This window comes from Diadema antillarum, unplaced genomic scaffold (genome assembly GCF_040938485.1).
Source record: "Diadema antillarum isolate AM-2024a unplaced genomic scaffold, OU_Dant_1.0 scf00000017, whole genome shotgun sequence".
Taxonomy (NCBI): Eukaryota; Metazoa; Echinodermata; class Echinoidea; order Diadematoida; family Diadematidae; genus Diadema; species Diadema antillarum.
In genome coordinates, this window is record NW_027270906.1 from 5,231,671 (window position 1) to 5,252,840 (window position 21,170).

At 38.6% G+C, this 21,170-nt stretch overlaps 2 protein-coding genes across 2 annotated transcripts; both read left to right on the forward strand.

The window, feature by feature from the left end:
* Window positions 1-1,588: 1,588 nt before the first annotated feature.
* LOC139726831 (deoxynucleoside triphosphate triphosphohydrolase SAMHD1-like) lies at window positions 1,589-9,212 on the forward strand. Its single transcript, XM_071637829.1, has 5 exons — window positions 1,589-1,745; window positions 2,690-2,867; window positions 3,531-3,680; window positions 6,541-6,750; window positions 8,906-9,212. The coding sequence occupies exons 1-5, from the start codon at window positions 1,636-1,638 to the stop codon at window positions 8,999-9,001; spliced, it is 744 nt and encodes a 247-aa protein (XP_071493930.1). The 5' UTR covers window positions 1,589-1,635; the 3' UTR covers window positions 9,002-9,212.
* A 2,293-nt stretch (window positions 9,213-11,505) lies between these two features.
* Window positions 11,506-19,151, forward strand: LOC139726843 (deoxynucleoside triphosphate triphosphohydrolase SAMHD1-like). The gene is made up of 5 exons (XM_071637839.1): window positions 11,506-12,026; window positions 12,459-12,666; window positions 15,664-15,765; window positions 16,279-16,389; window positions 17,951-19,151. The coding sequence occupies exons 1-5, from the start codon at window positions 11,983-11,985 to the stop codon at window positions 18,221-18,223; spliced, it is 738 nt and encodes a 245-aa protein (XP_071493940.1). The 5' UTR covers window positions 11,506-11,982; the 3' UTR covers window positions 18,224-19,151.
* The last annotated feature ends 2,019 nt before the right edge of the window (window positions 19,152-21,170 follow it).

Below are 21,170 nucleotides of genomic sequence, written 5' to 3' on the forward strand. Positions count from 1 at the left end.
GAAATCATTTTTTTTCTTTTATTATCTTTTGTGGGTCTTAGTCTTAAGCGGAAATTAGCCTGGATCATTCTTCCAGACATCCGTTCAACTGTGAACATGAGAATTACCCATGCTTTCGAGGAAACCTTAAATCACTGCTTTATTCCGGTTTTCATAAACATTGTTTTTGGTGGTCTCATAAATAAATTTTGCCTTTTCATTAGTATGTAAGCTAGATTAAATAATGTTGGCTATACTTTCTTTGTTTGTTCTTCATACAATGAGTCTTATTAATATGTCTAGTTGCGACCAATATTTAAGCCATTATCAATATCACATAGCAGTATTTACATGTGTATATTAAACAATGAATGAATAGATAATATCTATTAGAGGTGGGGGTCTATTAATGAATGCATCCATGAAACCGTATAGGCCTACATACTACATAATACAAACCGGTGGCTTGTATTGGGGCCTGTCTCATGAAGATTGACCGTACGATTCACCGTACCCTTAGACCGTACCCTGTGTAAAAACAGGCCCTGGCTGACGATCGATGTCTCGAGTCTAACGAGGCTGGGGAAAACCCAGTCATCTGCTTCATGTTAAAACGTTTGTGTATTATATCAGTTTAATGAATTTGGTAAGGTCGATGATTCCACAGGCATACGATTACAAATTAATGTCATACAATCTATGTACAACGGTATGATTATGGATATGGAGGGTGCGCAACAAAAACAAAAGGAGCATGCCCAACACCCTGTTACACTGATACTTTGTGGGCCTTATTAACCTTATCTGCTTATGGACCATTTCCTATGAGGACATCCGTTAAACTGTGAACATGAGAATGATTTCAGGTAAACCATCGCTCATTTGCTGTATTCCAATGAACATTAATTGTTTTGGTTTGTCCTCAATGACAGTAACAACCAAATTTGTGGCAGTTTTAATCGTAAGAACCCTTCAGCAATTGCAATGTCTATTGGAAGACTGGCTGCGCAGGGGGACAATAGTGCAGTCACTTCGGTATTTTTCTTCCTTTAAAAGGAAGCTCCGTGGCGTAGTCAAATCTATAAGTTGCAACAAGTATGAGAATAAAGTCTCATCAAATTATTTGACGTCCTCCTGATAACAAAATGTCATATGAATTGATTATGATCCTGACAATTCATCGAGTAAGCTCATATTGAAAACAAAAAAGAACAAAATCGCTTTTGTCAAAATCATTATCAAGTTTGTGTGGCGACGACAGCAGATTTCCTCACATAAGTAATATTATGACAAACTTTCTTCTTCTTTTTAAATTTTCGGATAAATGATCCTTCGGAATAACGAACTATATTTCATTTTCGGATAAACGAACTTTCGGAATAACGAACCTCGTGAATAACAAAATGTGACCGTCTCAATGGCCTCTCACGATCTCATCAATTACAGGTTGGCCAATTCATAAAAACCTTGTCAACATTTTCAAATGTTTATGTACATGAAATGTCCCAATGTCCCCTACGGCCAGCCTTTGGATTTTTTTTTTAAATTAGCGATTTCAAGGCTTTTCATTTGTTATTACTAACACATGCATATCTCACTTGACAGGTTATTAACGACCCCGTGTATGGGAACATACAACTGCCTCCCTATTGTCAGATGATAATCGACACACCCGAGTTCCAGCGGCTGCGATTCATCAAACAACTCGGCACCGTGAGCTACGTCTACCCAAGTGCAGGGCACAGTAGATTCGAACACTGCTTGGGGTAAGGCTGCTCAGACCAATATTCTTCATACATTTTCTTCCCTATATCTGATGAAGAAGACGTGGGGTGACTCGTAACACTTTACTGTTAAGTCTAACGAACTTCCTTTTCTGTGTATGCTCATGTCAAATTATGGTCAGTACATCAAGATTACAACCAACAACGGATGATGGTTCATTTAACATTCAAAAGCCGAATAAGGGTACTTGATTACAAATAGGCATATTCATGAACAACTGAAAAGAGCCAAAATGCTTGGATTTAAACAATCTTCTTACCATCCACAAAGAAAATCAGGGAGGTTAAATGATTTTCCATAGCGAATTAGCAGGGCAAATTTTGAATTATCTATTCGGTATCTTTCATCCGAAACTGCTTTGATTTCATGCTACGTCATGAAATAAGAAACTTGACGCATAAAGCGATCGTGTAAGAGAGTCTCCGAAATTGTGTATCATGAAAGATAAGAAAGTTAATTCTGACACATATTCATATCTGTACTATACAAAATATGAGACCTGTCCGACCGCGAGTCAAATAGAGACCAGCTGACTTTGTATATCAGTATTTCGTATATACAAACTTTAACTATTCGTAGCATAACACACATTCCTTTACATGCAAAAAGTACTTTTTAGTAATAACAAAACAAAAAACTGGGCATCATTTCATATGAGCGCGTTAAAAGCCATCACCTTGGTACATAATTAAGATTAGTTATTTATTTTGTGTTACATGCAGTGCAATGTATCCATTTGTAATGTTCATTCTATGGCTTGTTTCATGTTTGTAATGTTGATAATAATTATGTATCCTTATCTCTTTATCTGGTCGGGTAAAATACATGATGATGACAATAAAAGCTCTGCATGTGGTGTATACGAAGCGGGAAGAAAAAGTTTGCAACGTAAACCTTTTTACGTAGGCCTACTTTTCTCTTCCAGAGTGTGCTTTCTGGCGCGAAAACTCGTCAACAGTCTAAAGCTTCAAGACAAAGTAGAGATTATCGAAACAGAGACCCGTTGCGTGGAAATTGCCGCTCTCTGCCACGATCTAGGCCATGGGCCATTCTCGCACATATTTGCTGAAATAATCCCCAAACAGGATGGGGATCCATGGAAGGTGTGTATGACTCGCTGAAGATTTCTCGTATGGAGAAGGGCTCATAAGAACTATCTTTGTGGATCTATCTTTTACTTTTAGGCTTTTTAAAACATATTTTGTAATTATATTACAATCATAGTATATAGTGTAAGTAACTTAACTGGGCTGATTCGTAATATTTAATGGGACTTCAACTTTTCTTGTAACAGGTTTATTTTACTGTACTTGCTTTATTTAGCAGGATTGCTTAGCACCTTTAAAAAATCAAGCAAACTCACATGTGAATGTGAAGTGGGAATGGAAATTAATTTTTTTTTTTTCAATTCAAATGAAACTTGATTTTTAATAACAAATGTTTGTTGTACAAATTCAATGAAAACAAATCGTACAATATGTTACAAAAAATACATACATTGTGGAACTGATTGTTCAAAATAATTGAGTTCATTCAAAATAAAAATAATTGCGTTAATGGAAAGAGGGACCCACGTGAAAGACAAGCTTGTAGGAAATGAAAGCATCAAATTTACTGATATTTTCAAGCAACACGCCACATCTAAAATATGACCTCACTTTATAACGGTGATCTAGCTAGGACAGGGATAGACAAAAACGTAAAAAAAATGCACTACAAGGATAAAAAGGAGTAACTTTTTTTTTCTTATCTTATGCACTTCAAAGCATGAGGAGCAGTCTGTGAAGATGTTTAAACACCTGATCACGAGAAATGGACTGGAGGGAAAATTGGACGAGGTCGGCGTTTACGAGAATGAACGGGAATTTATTTGTGAACTCATTCTCGGAAAGAGCAGACGCCCTGACGGGAAACTGGTAAAGATGCTATTCATTTATTCCGTCGATGTCTATTATAGATAACCATGAATAGCTTTTCATGATGGAAATATACCTGTGAATCCTGAAATGAAACCTCCATCTTTATTTGCTTGCCTGTTTGCTTGTTTGTTTTTTTTCGAGAGAAAGAGAACAATAGCCCTGGATTAGACAAAAGCAATATTGACTGCTGCAAAGTGGACTGGCATGTCTCCCCTCCTGCCGCAATGACTATCCATGAAAATAACCCTTTACTTTATACAACTTGGTTAAGTTCCAGAAGTGTATTTCCCATCATTTGTTATACCGAGTATTGACCTGTAGCCCTCTGTGCATAATTTATATACCCTTAGCAAAAAAAAAAAAAAGAAAGAAAGAAAGAAGAAAATAAACACTTTTAGAGTTCTTATATTTCATAAGAGATTTTGATAAAAATCAATGTACTACATACCATATTAAAGGTAATTTAATTGGCTATCAACCTAGTAGGTCATTACAAAGGGAAAGTCTACTCATGAGTGAACATATTCGATTTTGACCTCCAACGCCCAAAAGTAAAATATGCAAAAAATGGCATGTTGTCTTTTATTTGTAAATGCCCATCAAGATAACAATGATAAAAGACCAGGTAAACACAATGAGAGATGTGAATGAAATAGAAAAAAATAACCTTTCATTCTCTTTATCTCTTTATGACGTCAAACAAAATCAAAATTGGAAAATAAAGGGGAAGAATATGAATTCTCTTTCAACTCAAATTTCAAATAGCATAGGGAGTAAGGGCACAAAGATTATTAAATGAACATGATGTTTTTATTTAGTTCTTTTAATCTATTAATTCAAGAATTTATGAGAAAAATTCAAGAAGCAAATATTAATCATAGTTTTCCTAATTTGAGAAATCAATTCAAATTCCTTTTGTTAATAGTGCTTATTCTCTCTTTTCATTTGAATTTGGATTCGACAGAAGATTCTTCATTTTCCCCCATTATTTAAAGCCCTAATTGATCTTTTGGACTAAGAAAAAAAAATATATATACACTCAGCAAAAAAAAGAAAGTAAACACTTTTTCGAGTTGATCTTTCTCGTGGACTATTTGGCTAATAATGGTGTTTTATATGTCATGTTAAAGGTAATTTAATTGGCTATGAATATAGTAGGTCAATAAAAAGGGAAACTTTACGCATGAGTGAACACATTTGTTTTTCTCTTCCAAGGCACAAAAGTAAAAATTGCAAAAATGGACAAGTTGTTATTCAAGCGTGTATGCTCTTCCATATAACATTGAGAACAAAAGACAATAAATTTAATTAAACACAATAAGAATGCAAATTAATTTGCAAAACTGAACCTATGATCTCTATAATGTGTCTGTAACCCTCCAAAGATAAGGAAAGACAAAAAATAATGGAAGAAATTGAAAAATCTTTTGTCAAATCCATAGTCAAAAGAGAAAAGGCAATGGTAAGAAAGAAAGTTAGATTTGATGCGTTATTCCAAATTAAGAAAATTCAAAATAATATTTGGTTCCCTAATTTGTTTTATGCAGTCTTACATTCCTTAATCAAAAGGTGAAATGAAGAAATTCCATCGAATTTATCACCTTTAAGGCTTACTCCCTATGTCATTTAAAGTTAGAATATCTGTTATGTTCCACCTTCAGTTTCCCCACTATGTTTTCGTTTTAGAATATACAGAGAAACGAAGGAACGGAAACTTATTTCTGCTTTTTCATTCATGTCTCTCATTGCGTTAAATTGGTCTTTTGATATAATTGCTATCTTGGCAGGCATTTGCAAATAAATTTCAATATGTCAGTTTTTGCAATTTTTACTTTTTTGCCTTGGAGAACATTTTTATCATTTCCTATTGCTTCCTTTCATATATGATATTCGTTCTTGAAAAAAAGAAAATGTATGTAAGATCAAAACGTTACGAATATTAGCTGTGTAAATGACTATGTAAGTATTTTGTTGATTTGTTGATTTGTATCGATTTTGAAATGCAGAAATAAAAACTGAACTGAACTGAACTGAACAAAAGCGAATGTGTTCACTCATGCGTAAAGTTTCACTTTGTATAAACTTACCGGGTTGATAGCTAATTAAATAACCTTTAATATGTTATAAGACACAATGACTTCCATCAAAATATTCTATGAAAAATATTAACTTGAAAAAGTGTTTACTTTCTTTTTTTGCTGAGTGTGTATATATATATATATATATATATATAGAGAGAGAGAGAGAGAGAGAGATCATGTTAATTCATGCTTAATATTGTGTCAAATTTGTCTTTTGTTCTTTTTGTTACATTATTAGAAGAGCACTTACTCATGATTAACAACTTGTTCAATTTTGCAATTTTTACTTTTTTGGTTTTAAAGTCATAAACAAAGGTGTTCGCTCATGCATAATATTTCCCTTTTATTGACCTACCAAGTTGATAGTCATTTAAATTACCTTTCATACGGTAATTTGTATATTAAATAGTAGTCAAATATTCTATGAGAAATATAAACTTGAAAAAGTGTTTTCTTTCTTTCTTTCTTTTTTTGCTGGGTGTATATATAATGCGAATATCGTTAATAATATAATAGTAGTTACATTTTTACCGTGATAAATCCATTAAATGTAATGTTCAAATTGCACTGGAAGATGAACAGACATAGATAAGATAAAGGAATGGCAAACATTCAAATATCATGAAATAAACAGCTTTTCACACAGATATAGTATACGTCTAATAAGCTAAATGCAGTCTGTATAGACACATGCAGTTGCCCTACAAAGTGAAAAGGGTTGGCGTAGTTTCAGCAAATTCAGAAGTTACAGTGAAAATAAATTGCCGTTTATACAGATCCGAGAGAAGAAGTTCTTCCTGTATCAGATCGTTAACAACACCGTCAACGGAATCGACGTTGATAAATGGGACTACTTGGCTCGAGACGCTCTCTTCCTTGCTATCAATTCATCCTTCGACTTTCAGCGAATCCTTCCCTTCGTGAAAGTCTGCGAGGTAGAGCAAAATGATGGAAGCGTGAGAAAAGAGCTTTGCTACAGAGATAAGGTGATGGTTTCATTCATTCTGTCCCATACAAATCAATAGATTATGTCAATAATTCAATAGTTTATTCATTCAATTGAATTGAAGGCTATTGTTATCACAGTGGATTAAATTGTTTTTCTTTATTTGTTTTTTCCCCTCTGTTGTTTACTTGTTCGCCTTGCTCTACACGTGGCAATCAGTTTCCAATTTGTTAACATAACACTAAATTGGAAATAATCACTGGATGTACTGATACAAAACTACCAAAGATTATATATGAACTAATCACTCAGAGAAACTGCATGAGGATGTTAACCGATACGAAGATACTGTAATGTATGACGTAAACAATTGTGATTCGAAGAAATGATTAGTGGCAGTAATCACAAAGAGAAACCAATGTCATGGTACACGATTTTTGTCAATACAATGTATAAATCGCGGTTTCAGACAACATGTTCTTGTGTAACAATTTCTCAGTTTGTAGCTGGCTTGGAAATAACCACTTGTACATTGTTAGCAGTCCCTGTATTATCGGCTTGTAACGATCACCCAAGAACATAATCACAATCACTGCCACAGTTCTGAAACCATTCATCGTTTTTACGAAACGTCAGGTCTGTACAAGACCACGTATTTCGTTGTTACATGGTGGTAAATAAAAGTGTTATCACACACTCTGTACGACGTGACTCTTCTCTTACACTACTCTCCAGTTATATCAAACAAAATACACGTGCAAGCCGCAGGCAGGTACTACTAGTAGTTTATACAATAATACATACTCATTTCCATGCGTCCACCACGAAGTGTCGACGGAAGCATCGTGTTTTTGGGCTGTCCGTCCCGGTGCTGTTCGTTATTCCGAAGGTTCGTTAATCCGAAACACACAAATTCCCTATACCTAGAGGTTCGTTAATCCGAAAATGAAATTCGGAATAACGAACCTTCGGAATAACGAATCTTCGGACTAAAGAGCCTTCGGAATAAGGATCCTTCGGAATAACGAGCTGTAACTGTCCGTCCGACCTTTCGTTCGTTTTTTGACTGGTTAATTGATTTCGTGGACGATGTAAACTAAGAACCGTCCCAGGTATACAAATGAAACTTGGCATTATAATGTATTTACGAGTGAATGAAGCAGACGTACTAAATGTCAAAGGTCATAGGTCGAGGTCAACTTCTGAAACTTCATTTTTTCTTCAGTATCTGTGCAGTGCCATAAGGTATTTTCATATGACTTTATTATATACTAGTCTCTTCCCCCTTTGGTCATGGGGGCAAAGGTAGAAGGTAAAAGGTGAAGTGAAATGTTATAAAAACTTATTTTTTCTTTCCTGCATATTTTCGAAATCGCTTATCAAACTTATATGGCAATGTTTGCCTTTGGAAGTTAATAAGCCCATGGTCAAGGATCAAAGGTCAGGTGAAAATGATGAAATTTACACTATTTTTTCCTGAAATAACATTGTTTTCATACATTTGAAATTAATCAGTGCACCTACATGCATTACCGCGCAACTATTTCGTAGGGGAAGATTTCCACCATTTATCCATAAGTAAGGGGTCGATGTTAAAAGTCAAGTGAAAAGGGGTGCCCCTTTACAAACGTAAAGGGGTAAAACGCGCCCCGATTTTGCCTTTTTATTTCTTTTGCATTAACAAAAAAGTCAGGGGGGGGGGGGGGCGTGCCCCCCGCCTGGATCCGCCAATGATTGGAAGATCAAAGCTCAGGGGTTAAGGGTCAAGGGTGATAAGAGACAATTGAAAGCTGAAGATGGTACAATTTTGCTAATTCCCTGTTTCTGTGAAATTTGTCAAGCTTGTGGAGATTAGACGCTTATGTTGTTCGATCAACTGTAGGCTTCTCTGTTAATAATCATATGGTCATGAGGTCAAACATCGACAATTTTTTTTTTTTAAACAGCGCAATCATAAATCATCCCAAAATATTGGTCTCTGAACCAACTTTGCAATCCAAAGTAAAGTAGGTTAAAGAAATGTAAATGTATATGTATTATAACCACTCAACACATATAGGAATTTTTGTCATTGAACTTTCAAACATGTCATTTCAATTTCTTGACAATTGCAATTACGAGAATGATGTGCTTTATCGGAGGGATTCCGCTTTCCATAACAACATTTCTGGTTTTCTTTGACTTTCTTTTCTCAGGTTGCAGCCGATTTGAACCACATGTTCCTCACTAGGCGTCGTCTCCACTACTCTGCCTACCAGCATCGAGTCAGCACTGCAGTTGCGATCATGTGAGAAATTTATGAGTGCAAATGAAACTTGGGCACTGGATAGCTTCAAAAGAAAGAAATGATATTTGTCATCAGCTGCAGTGTGTCAAAAAGCTTTGTGAGAAAATCGAACGTTGTTAGTTTTTAACCACCTTGGTATCAGGTTAAAAAGTATTCAAAGTGAAGCTCATTCATTATAGTCGTAGCTACTTTTAATGGAATGCTAAAAACGCATACAAAAGTGGTATTGAGTTGTGAATTGTCTTCATTTCGTCTCCCTCTACAAATTCAATTTGTAAGATCGCAACTGCTGATCTGTAATTTAACAAGCATGTCAGAAAAAGGTATCACGGGACTCGAACCTGTCATCTGCTGATTTCCGGGTAGCGACACTACCAATACGCTATCTCTGGTTGCCGGCAGTGACACGATGGCGCACTGTTCTCCCTCAGGGGGAAGGAGCTAGAAAAGGTGACCTAAAAGAAATTTTGCCTCGTCAGCATACCGGAGCTGACTGGTCATCTACCACGCGGTGGAAACATGAAAGAAATACGAAAGAAGAACTAAAAATCCTCCCGCAGACACAGGGGAGATCACAGGGGAGAGGCTGGGGCTGGATACACTTTCTTTTGGTCATCGGATGAACGCAGGAAAGCAGGAGTTGGCTTTGACATTGACACCTGACACTTATCGATGCTTACGTCCCCTCCATTACTCTCTGGAGCAAAAAGAACTGTTCTATCAGTATACCTATAGCCAAAGTGTTACACGATCAGATCCTAAAGAGGACAAGCTTCTTCAATGCCCGTATAGACAGAAATGTCCATACAGTCTTGGCCAGATGTCATCGGGCCACATGGCATTGGCCATGAGAGCACCAAAGGCCAACTGCCACTCACTTCTGCGCTGAACAGGGATTCATCATCACCAACACCCTACCTGTACCAACTTCCCGACATCCAAAAGGCTACCTAGACGCACCCAAGATCCAAGCACTGGTGCCTGATTGACTACGTGATCACCAGGCGCCGTGACACACAGGATGTTTGCCTCAAGAGGGCAATGAGGGGAGCTGACTGCTGGACAGACCACCTGCTGTTGAGGTGCAGACTGGCCTTTTCCATCGTCAGCAGACACAGATGCTGGAAAGCTGATGTTAAAAAGAAACTGGACGTCCAGAAATTCAATGAGCCAAAAACAAAAGAGACCCTCATTGCCACACCTTGCAAACCCACTTGCACATCTGCCAGCAGAGAGAAAGTTTGATAAAGCCTGGGCCAACTTCAAGGATGCGTGTAACTCTGCCAGTCATACCCTTCGCCACACGAAACGGACACACCAAGACTGGTCTGATAACAACGAGATCACCACCCTCTTCCAGGAGAATTAAGAAAGAAGCCTTCACAGCGTGGCTCAACGACACAGACTCACAAGTCAAGCACGATTGACCGCCTCAAGAACATTAGAGGAAAGGTGCAGACTAAGCTGCGACAGATAAAACACAAATATAATGGAAAAACATGGCTGTAGAACTAAAGCAGTACCCCGACGAGCATAACTCTAAAAGATTCATTGTCGGGCTGGAATACGTTTATGGCCCTATACGCCGATTGCAAAGGCACATGTGCGCTCTGCCAACGGAACCTTGCTTACTGTGTAGAGCAACATCATAAGCACTGGAGTAAACACTTTAGCCACCTGCTAAACAGTGCTTTCCAGATCAACTAATAGGCCATCCAAGGTATGCCACAGCGCCCATGCAGTCCTGGCCTCGCTTGATGACCCCCAACGCTGGCAGAAACCCAGAACAACACGGGAACAACTATACAGACATGGTGTTCGCAGAACGGCAGCTACATGAGAAGTGCCGTGTACAAAGCCAGAACCTCTGCATCCTCCTTGTGGACCTGCAGGACGAAGGCTTTTGACGCGGTCAGCCAGGAGGGCCTGTGGGCTATCTTGTCCAAGGTGGACTGCCCAACAAAGCTCGTCAGAATCATCCAGTCATTTCATGATGATATGATAGCTTGCATTGTGGAAAGCGGAGATGTCTCTGATCCATTCCCACCATTTCCCGGTCCCTAATGGCGTGAGCAAGGCTGTTGGATTGCTCTCACACCACTCTTCAGCCTCATGTTTCCTACCATGCTCTCTTGCGCAATGACCAAGTGATGCGCTGGTGTCACTATTCGCTACAGACGTAACGGCCGATTCTTCAACCTTAGACGTCTGAAGGAGAAAGAAAAAAAAAGTCCTGGAGGCCCTTGTGAGAGACTTCCTGTTTGCAGACAATTGTGAGCTTGCAGCATTGCATGAACCAGACCTGCAAGAACTTGCCACTTGTTTTGAAGAAGCAGCAAAAGCCTTGGAACTGACCATTAGTCTGCAGAGACAAAGAAGTCTCCAAGAGGCTTGCACAATCAGAAGCTTCGTTTGGCAGACTTTGGACACGTGTGTGGGGTGAACGGGGCATCAGACTTTCCACCTAGCTGGCAGTCTTGTAGGCACTCGTCATCACCTCTCTGCTGTACGGCCCCTAGCGTCCAGCTGTCCAAAAGGGTGTTAGACTGTTTGAGGAAAAGCACCTTAAGAGCCTGAGCCAGAAACGAAAAGCCCACAAGGAGAAGATCCCTGACCTTACTTCTGCTTTTGCGTACACAACATGTGGCTGCGTCTGCTCGTCCGCCTTTGAAATCCGCTCCCAGCTCCGACGTCACGGGCGTCATTGTCGAACCCAACAGACTTCCATGCATTATGTATTTCAGGGATTAATGATTAATACCATACGAGAGTTGTTTCCTTAACCCATGTACGTGCATCTTGCTTTACAGCAATCATGTTAATTTGCAGAGTGTTATACTTATGTGTAGTCATTTTGACATCTATTAGTTTTCGATGTACCCCCGCAATAATTCTTGAAATGGATATGTTTAGATATAAAAACAAGGAAATGTCAGGACAAACTATACATTTTTATATATTTTATTTTATAGGTACAAGGACGCGATGGAGGCGGCGGCAGAGCATATCATATTTGAAGGCGTAGAGGAGTGAGTGTTGATACAGAGAGATATCCGTTCACCGTCATTATAGATGGCGAGCTGTGTTTGACAGAAATTTTCAGCAGTAGGGCGTGCTTGTGCAATTTAAATTAAACTATGCTAAAGGGCAAATCATCAGAATTTTTATGAAGAATACCAGCCGTGCAAATATCTCTTTTCGTCGTGGGTGTGTGTGGTGTTGTTTTTGTGTGTGTAGCTGAAAAAAAAGAACTTACGGAAAAAGTATAAACAGCTTTAAATATAACTGCCTATGTAGAATTATTATGAAATTAATCATTACTTCAGTTTGCCAGTTGAAATTACGGACATGACAATTTCCTCTCAAATACAAAGTACAAAGTCGGAATGTATATTATTTCATTGAGACATATGAGATGACTGTAACACACCTTATTCATTCCAATTATTATGCATCCACAGTCCAAGTGGTGCCAGAAAAGCGTACAACCTTCTGGAGAGTGTGAAAGACCCGGAAGCATTTTCCCAGGTTACCGACTGCGTCATCAATGAAATTGTCCGTTCCGCGTCCCAAGACAGGGGCATGAGGGACGCGCGCAAGATTGTCAAGAGGATTCATGAGAGGAAGCTCTACCAGTGCATCATCGAGCTCCCTCATGCCCAGACAGAGGTATCCTCTCCCCGCTCTATCCTTGTCTTTATCTGTTTGTTGTTGTTTTTTCTCTTTCTCGCGCGCGCGCGCTCCTTCTCTTTCTTCCTCTGTAATGTGGGACCTCCAAGTGAATAATGAATTCAAACAATTTTTTGGTATTCTCCCTCAGAAGGTTTACTGCTAAATGTGCACCTTTTTATGCCTAATGTACCACTGTCCTGAACAAGTTCTATCTTTTATACCTATAATGTACCACCGTCTTGAACAAGTTATACTCTTTTTTTTCTGAGTGAATCTAAATCCAATATGGTATGGTATACTACCTCATATGCCATTTACATTTGCTTGATTTGTCTCTTGAAAAGCAGGTACGTGAAATATTGCTTTTGTTTGTTGCATGAAATAATGACACCTGCTCGTTTTAGTTATTTTGTATCACCAAGAAAACAGTGCTGTACATTTAAGTCAATCATTCACCCGTTTCCATGCATATTCACTGTCCAAATATTTCTCAATAACTTTGTTTAATTGGCTTTTGTTATGTTCTTGCAACAAAAAGGAATGCAGAAATCAAATCAAGTATATAGGAGACGAAACTGTATATTTGACAGACGCATTAAAACCTGACATCCATTCTTCCGTGGCTGTACACTTGCATAGTTGTGCTTTTTTTATGACGTATTTCGTCCGCCATAGAGACAACGGACTACGCATGACGCACGAAAACAAAACGGACAGTCAAAAGCTGAAGCAAATCGGCTGCTGCGCAATCTACAAGGGTGCCTCAGCTTTTGAGGCAATCCTTATGATTACACTTGCAATGAGTACTGGGTCCTCCATTTTATTCTGATGAGGTTCATTGATCTTTACCACTAACCAATAATTAATCTTTAACCCTTTGAGCTGGGGACATATTTTCCGATCTATTTCTACTTATCAAATCGGATATATAGAATTATAACCTCCTGATTATTCAAATTAATGCTAGACATTCTAGACTGAAGTTATGGCTGGAAAAAAACACTTTCTTTTAACCGCAGTACAGATGATTTTGAACGTTTGACCTTTGACGTCCTACAACTATATAGATAATTTTCAGTTTATTTTTTATCCTGTCCACCAGCTGACGTCACCACTGGTCATTCGTGGCTGAAGCCATGGCTGGATACATTTTTGACACGTTTGGCAAAAGCTCAGTGACCTTCGACCTTAACCGTGACCTTTCACCACCATTTAACACTTTAATGCCAAAAGTACATGAATACTGTTAATCTCATTTTATCTTTCGGTCCATGTATTACTACTTGATATTCTCAGATGACATTTCAGCTAATCTTTCTCTCTCTTTTTTCAACCAAAGGTCAAGAACGTTTGACTTTGACTTATTATGGCCAAGTGCTATCAGTGCGTGTAATAGCATACCCTTAGTCATTTCTCAGAAAATCTGCCAATATACTGCCAGTATATAAATATTATTATAATTTTATTTATTTTTTTCGCTATACAACGAAAATAAGGCAGAACTGACGAACGGACAGACAAGTTGTAAAAATACACCCTTGGCGCGGAAGTATAAAAAGTTAACAGAGCGAAGTTTGTGAAGAACACAACATTTGTTTTATATTCAAAATGCTGGATGAAGATTCTTTATCTCAGAGCAAACTTTTTTGAGTGTATCATTGTATGTTGCCAAAATAAAGGCTATAGCAACGCTTTTCTTTCTTCTTCACGTAACTGAGAAAACCGACAAGTTTGTAAAATATGTGAACCAAAGGCGGGGATTCACCCTCTGTCTTGATGTAATCAAGTTGTATGCACACCATGCATTCTGACATTGATTACCTTATTAATTGATAGTCCCCTTTTATGGAATTAAAGTGTTCAAATGCTGATTTCTAATTACTGATATACTGCTGAAAGAAGAAAACACAAACATACTAACGCGTGTGCATTATACACAGTATTGACTGTTCATGTGTGCTGTTGGTGGAAGATGAAAAACTCCTACAATGCACAGTGTCATATAGTGGAACCCCCCCCCCCCCCCCACACACACACACCAAAAACAAAACGAGCAAACACGTAAGCACGCTTCCATGCATTGTTCAACATTAAGGCCCTGTCACACCTTTCTAGCCTTTCAGGCTACGCGGGCTTGTTGCGTGTAGGGATTTTCCAGCATATACCGGCTAATTTCTGAGGGCGGACAAGGATTTGGGCGAGTCAGTGCATGTGTCTTACTTGCTGGACGCGTTCTACTTAAATTCTATTTGCGGGTATACTGTGTGACCTGTGTGCCAGGCGCGTGGGGGCTGACAACTCAGTGAAGGAATTCCTGTGAAGGAATGACAGAAGTCCCACAGAATGTCATCATCTTGGCTGCATACGAGGACTGCGAAGTACCTGGAAAAGTTTTGGTCATGCTCAAAACTTGGCTGCGGTTAAATCGGGCTTCGTGCGTACCTCCCGGCAACTACAGGCGAGATAGGTACTGTCAGGTGCAGACCAACTGCGGAGAGCTCCTGGTAGCAAATTTGTTTCCCCGCAAGTCAAGCCGCAAAACTTCCCCAGATACGGTATGACAAGGCCTTGAGCATGCTCAAAACTTGTTCCGAGTGAGTCGTGGGGGTTCGTTTGCAGAGGTACACGCGGAACACCAGCAGGAGACCCTTACCGGCAGCACCTCTCAGGCAACTCCAACGCAGGTACTTCTCAGTACCTGTAAGTCGCTCGCAACAGAAAACGGATCGGTTTCAAAGCTCTCAGGCAGGTAACACGGAATACACGCAAGTAGAAGGTAAGTAGCACGCGTCCAGCAGGTAAGAAACACGTGCGAAACTCGCAAACACTCTTGTCCGTCCCCGGAAAATTCTCCTGCGTACTGGAAAATTCCTCCTCGCAACAAACCCGCGTAGCTTGCCCGGAAAGGTGTAACACGGCCTTTACACTACACTTGTATATTGTACGGTTGATCGTAAATCCCACTGACCAGTTCAATAATGTTTCTCCATGCAGTACTTGACAGACAGAGCGGAAATAAAGAAACTCATCGAAGTAGACGACGACGACATATCTCCAGATGAAAGAATTTGGAAAAAAGAAAACCTTGTCGTGGAGGTAAAAATGCCTTATGTTGCGAACGTCTTCTTGGCATTTCTTTTTTCTTCAAATTCTATCATCTGTTATGATCCTGCGTTTCTTCTAATGCATATTAATGCGTTCTATAGTATGATATGGAATAAGATGAATAAGAAAAAGAAAGTGAAATCAATTTTGTGGTAAAAAGTTTCATTTGAATTTTGCATTATTCTTTTCCACTTTGACATTCAAGGAAAATGTTGAAAAAAGTGAAAATATAGTTTGAATTGAATTGAATTGAAATGAAATGGATTGAATTAAATTGAATTAAATTGATATACATGTGGCACCCTTCCTGTTGTCCTCCGGTATTATAATGCCGTGCCCCACCGATTACTTAGATTTTCATTTATTCATTACTGTACACTCATTATGACGCAGGAAATTTGACCAATGATTATGTCCCATTGATGTTCTATGTAGAATGTGTATTTTCTGCCAGACAGAGACATTTTAACTTATGCGCACTGCGATCAATTTATATTACAACAGGTGTCGAGCTTCACATATGGCATGCAGACAAAGAACCCGTTTGAGCACATCCCATTCTACACGAAGTCACACACAGACAGAGACAAGGCCGAATGCTTGCCGGAGAAAAAGGTAAAGGGGTTAGGGATATCGGTTTGTATAATAGGGACATGCAAAAAGCGCAGGCAAGGTCATAATATGGCTGATTTACAAATGAAATAGACGAAGACAAGAAACGGAAACACGCATGATTTATAATATACAATGTGTGTAAACAGATACATGTAGACACGTACACTGTACACATAAAAATACATATTATAACCACCCACTCTTCATTTCAGCTCCCTTCCTACATACTAGTAGTCACCTTTTTACAAAACTTGCCATGTTGCTGGATTGCAGTCATCACTAATGTTCATAGAAGTATTGAAGTTTCGTGAAAATGAAGAAGGGGTTTGTCGCTTGAAATGTATGTAACTACTCATCAAACAATTGAATTGAATCAGGACTTGAAAATGTCAATTGAGCCTTAGAGGCATAATTAACCATTTGCAGGTGAAACAACAACCCAGTTTTAGTGCTTTAAAATAGTTCCAAAATGTGAGTCTGGTATAGAAACAACCACTGTAAAATCTGAATCCGTGTAATCAATGTTAAGTATTGTTAAATAGACAAAATGTGAACAATAGTTAACCGTCTACAGTTATGGTTTAATGAGAAAAATACTAATATCTCCTTATATTTCAGGCTTTATTGCAAATATTTTATGTAGTATTTAAATACATCAAATGTGATATCTTGAAATTTTCTAAATCAATGTTCCCAAAGGTAAACAGGACCTTTAAAACAACCTTGAAATCACGGTCTCATTATGTCTGCATCTTCGCGTTGATTATGCCCCCTGAGACCCCGTTTACAGTGCGGGGCTGGTCCGAGCCGCGGCCGAGCCCAGCCTCAATTGCGAGGCCGAGCCCCGCAATTTTGTCCGTTTACACTGCTGGGCTCGGCCGCGCTTTTAATTCAAACCTTTCAATATTTTGTTGTAGTGGCGCTCTGCTTGTAAACAAACGCAATTTGGTATTGTCTGGTTTTCAGACCCTTTGCCAACTGAATACCGTGGCGACGAAGTCGCCGTTCGGGCAAAGGCCTTTGTCGAAGGAGAAAATCCTTTGCAGGACAAAACCACCTTAAACTATGCTATTTTTCGACGTTGAGGGGGTTAATATCCTGATTAGCGAAATAGTACAGGCAGAGGGTTTGGAAGCCAGAATAAAATTGGCCGCGCATTTGGCCCAGTTTGCGTTTACACTGAGAAAAGGCCGGGCTCAGCCGCGGCTCGGCCGCGGCCGAGACCACCTCCAGACGAGGCCAAATGCGAGGCCAATTTTGGCCTCGCATTTGGCCTTTTGCGCGTTTACACTGAAGCGGGACTTGGCCGGGCCGCGGCTCGGCCGCGGCCGAGCCTCGCACTGTAAACGGGGTCTAATTTGTTTGAGTGTGAAGTTATATAACATTCTGCATGTCGACGCACATCTTATGCGTATAGCTTTATTTGTCAGGAGTATCAGTACAATGATTTCGTTACACTTCATTTGTCGCTATGAAGTCGAGACATGATATTGGTATGTTGCTTTGTATTGGTATGGCATTTTGGTTTCTGTTGTAACTTGATGCATTATCATACTCACAGTGGCCAGTGGATGTGCCATCAGATGAAGATAAAATCGAAGACAAAACAGTTCGCATCTACAGCCGGAACTTGGTTACCGATGATGTTCTGAAGAAAGCTAGGGAGGACTTTGAAAAACATCATGCACAGAAAATCAAACTGGAACGCAATGTTCCAGGCACACCAACGAAGCAGCGGAGTCGCCAGCCCTCTCAAGCCGAGGAGCCGGAGGCTGCAGTCAGCCAAGTGCCGAAGCGGAATTTTTCGCATCCAACTGATCAGAGTTCGATGTGATTGCTCACTTGTCGTTACAACGATTATCAGAATCATTGGTACCGCTTTGTCATAATATATTGCTGTTTTCAGATAGTTCAAAATGTTTTTTTTTTTGTCCTTTCAACTTGTTGGACTCTGTTAGAAATTGTCTTCAAGACTGTCTATTCAATTCAATTCATTTCACTTTCTTCTTCGATGAAACGCATCAAATATGCACAAAACTAGAAAATTATGATTTTTGGTACACAGTAGTTGACTGTGTATGATGAAAATGAGAGGTGATTTACACTGAGTCCGTTTTACTTCGCGGATACGATTGAGTGGATAAGTATCATACCATGATACCATGATAGTGAATGACTATATCCTTGATTTCCCTTCGGACAAAGAAAGTTAGTTTAAACAGAAGCAGTACGCATACCTTGTCGATTATTCCTCATACAAGATCATAATCATCACACATTCATCACTTTGCTCTTGTATGTTTTCTGTTTCATCGAACTTGCCAAATGACTCCTTGAAATTAATGTAACTGATGACATACTACCTATTTACAATGACACTGATGGTGTTATCTTAAACATTACGAGGATTTAGCTTGATCAATATGGTCATTATCCTGTAAGTGGAACTTGTAAGTTGTAAGATGGCGTGTTGTATAGGCACACGTGCAGTTATCACTTCACCTACTCATTATCTCTTGCCTTTTCCATTTTTGCAATATCAAGTGTGCGTGCAAGTACGTGAAAAACAAAATAATGAAATGATAAAGAAAAGGAACTTTGGTGATGTGTGATTGCTTTAAAGGTGGCAAATATAGTGACTATACCTTTGATTCTATACGATATCAAAAGATTTGCGTGTAATGCGTCAATGAAATATGAAGATAAAGAAAAATCATTTGAATAAACAAGGCTGACAAAATTTGTACAATCGATTGATTATATAGATGGGATCAAATTTCTTGCAGTTCCTAATGATTTTATATCGTGTGATCAGATACTCAAGTATTGTCATACTTTATCTTATATTTACATTTTTGTTTACTTACATTTATTCATGGATATTAAGTTACATTTTGATGCACTTGAATTCAAGTGGTCATGCTCATTTGTAAATCTTAATTGAACGCCCATCAAATTTATCTTGAATCCTTGTGAAATTCGAGTCTCTATGTCGGATAACCGAAGCTGAGAATTAGAAAGTAGAGCGGAGGATGGTTATTTATTTCACGTATCGATTATATAAAAATGAGAGAGAGAGAGAGAGAGAGAGAGAGAGAGATAGAGAGGAAAAGATAGACATATTCTACTTGATGAGGATATTGTTTGTTACAAATGCTTAAATGAAATTAACTATCAGTATTGAGCGTCAAGAACTACACCGCCTGCACTTTTGCAATTATGGCAAAGTGATGAGACCGACACTGCTTATCGACAAAACAACGTTGATGAAGCGTGAAACTGTGAAAACCTTGAAAGAGTTTATTTAAATCATTTTTATTAAGAACTATAATTATGTACATATTAAGATATATAAATACAAATTGTACTCAATATATAGATACTGACGAATTTGCTTTCCATTTGCATGATACTGAGTATAGCTCTATAGTCTGCATTCATGAGCAATCCCGGTGTTAATCATGCGTTGTAGTATGAGGTAGTAAAGTTTCTTTCAGAAACAGTCATGTGGCATGTATGATAATCCTACTATTGAATCTGCAATTTTCAAACACGTAAGAATGAATCTCGAACTAAAGACGAACGAAGGGTGAATTGTGGAATTACAGGTTCACATTGTAAGTTTGAGCCGGCTTTGTTCTATGGTCATGCTGACTTTTAAGTGTCCATAATAGTGACAATAGTTGTGGCATGTTAATTGGAATCGGAGTGGTCTTAGGAATCTATACAGTGTAATTATTTTTCATATTTTGTTCTTCATTTTAAGCAGTTAAAATTCTCTTCTTTTTTTTCAAAGTAAGCATACCTGTATATTACACGGAGTTCTGAGTTCTCATTGAAAAATTGTCTTTCACCAGTCTCATCAGTACCGCAAGGTGTGTGTGTTTGTTTCTCAGTCCGTTTGTTTTGAATTGATGTATCTGAGAGTTCTCATTGAAAAATTGCCTTTCATCTCATCAGTACAAACTGTGTGTGTTTGTTTTGCAGTTCGTTCGTTTTGCATCAATGTATCGAGTGCAGGCATTCTCTCTCTCTCTCTCTCTCTCTCTCTCTCTCTCTTCCCGACGTTGAATGCGGGTTATCTTCTTTTAGGAAGAAAAGGTTACATAAATCTATAAAGAGAAACATATCATATCCATTACGGCCAGATACGAGGAATCAGATTGTTCACCTGTACGGATATAGTGCCCTTCCACAGATCCTGCTCAGCGGCAATCCACTGTTTATGAATGTTGTGTTGATATAACATCTTCTGCTCACGATATTATGCGCATGGCTTGTAATAGCAAGGAAATGAAACAAGGTTGTTGTTGATCTGAAACCTGAAACTACGCAGAGTTTCAAATTCGGAGAGTAGCTTTGTACAGTTGTTTTAGGAGTACACTTGCATTTGGGAATTTGTAAACATATACCGGTCTTATGATTGGTATTAGTAACCCTGATAGACGAAAAGATCGTCCAGACTGACTTCCTATCAACTCATTAAAAATAGTTTGGCCAGGAGCGATGCCACTCCTGGTGAGAATATTATAAAAAAAAAAACGTTCATGTTGTATTCATTTTCGTTAGATGTTCCTGCAATGTTCCTGACCCTGTTCTGCAGTTGACCGAACTAGTTGGACAAGTGGAACAAAGCTTGAAAAAAGTGTTTTGATGCAGTTATGTATCCACCAGCTAAACTATCCAAAACGTATTGTATCATATACACGCGCTTTCGATGATTTTAGATGTAATTTGAATTGATGTATAGTATGCCTGCATGTTGAAACTAATTGAAATAA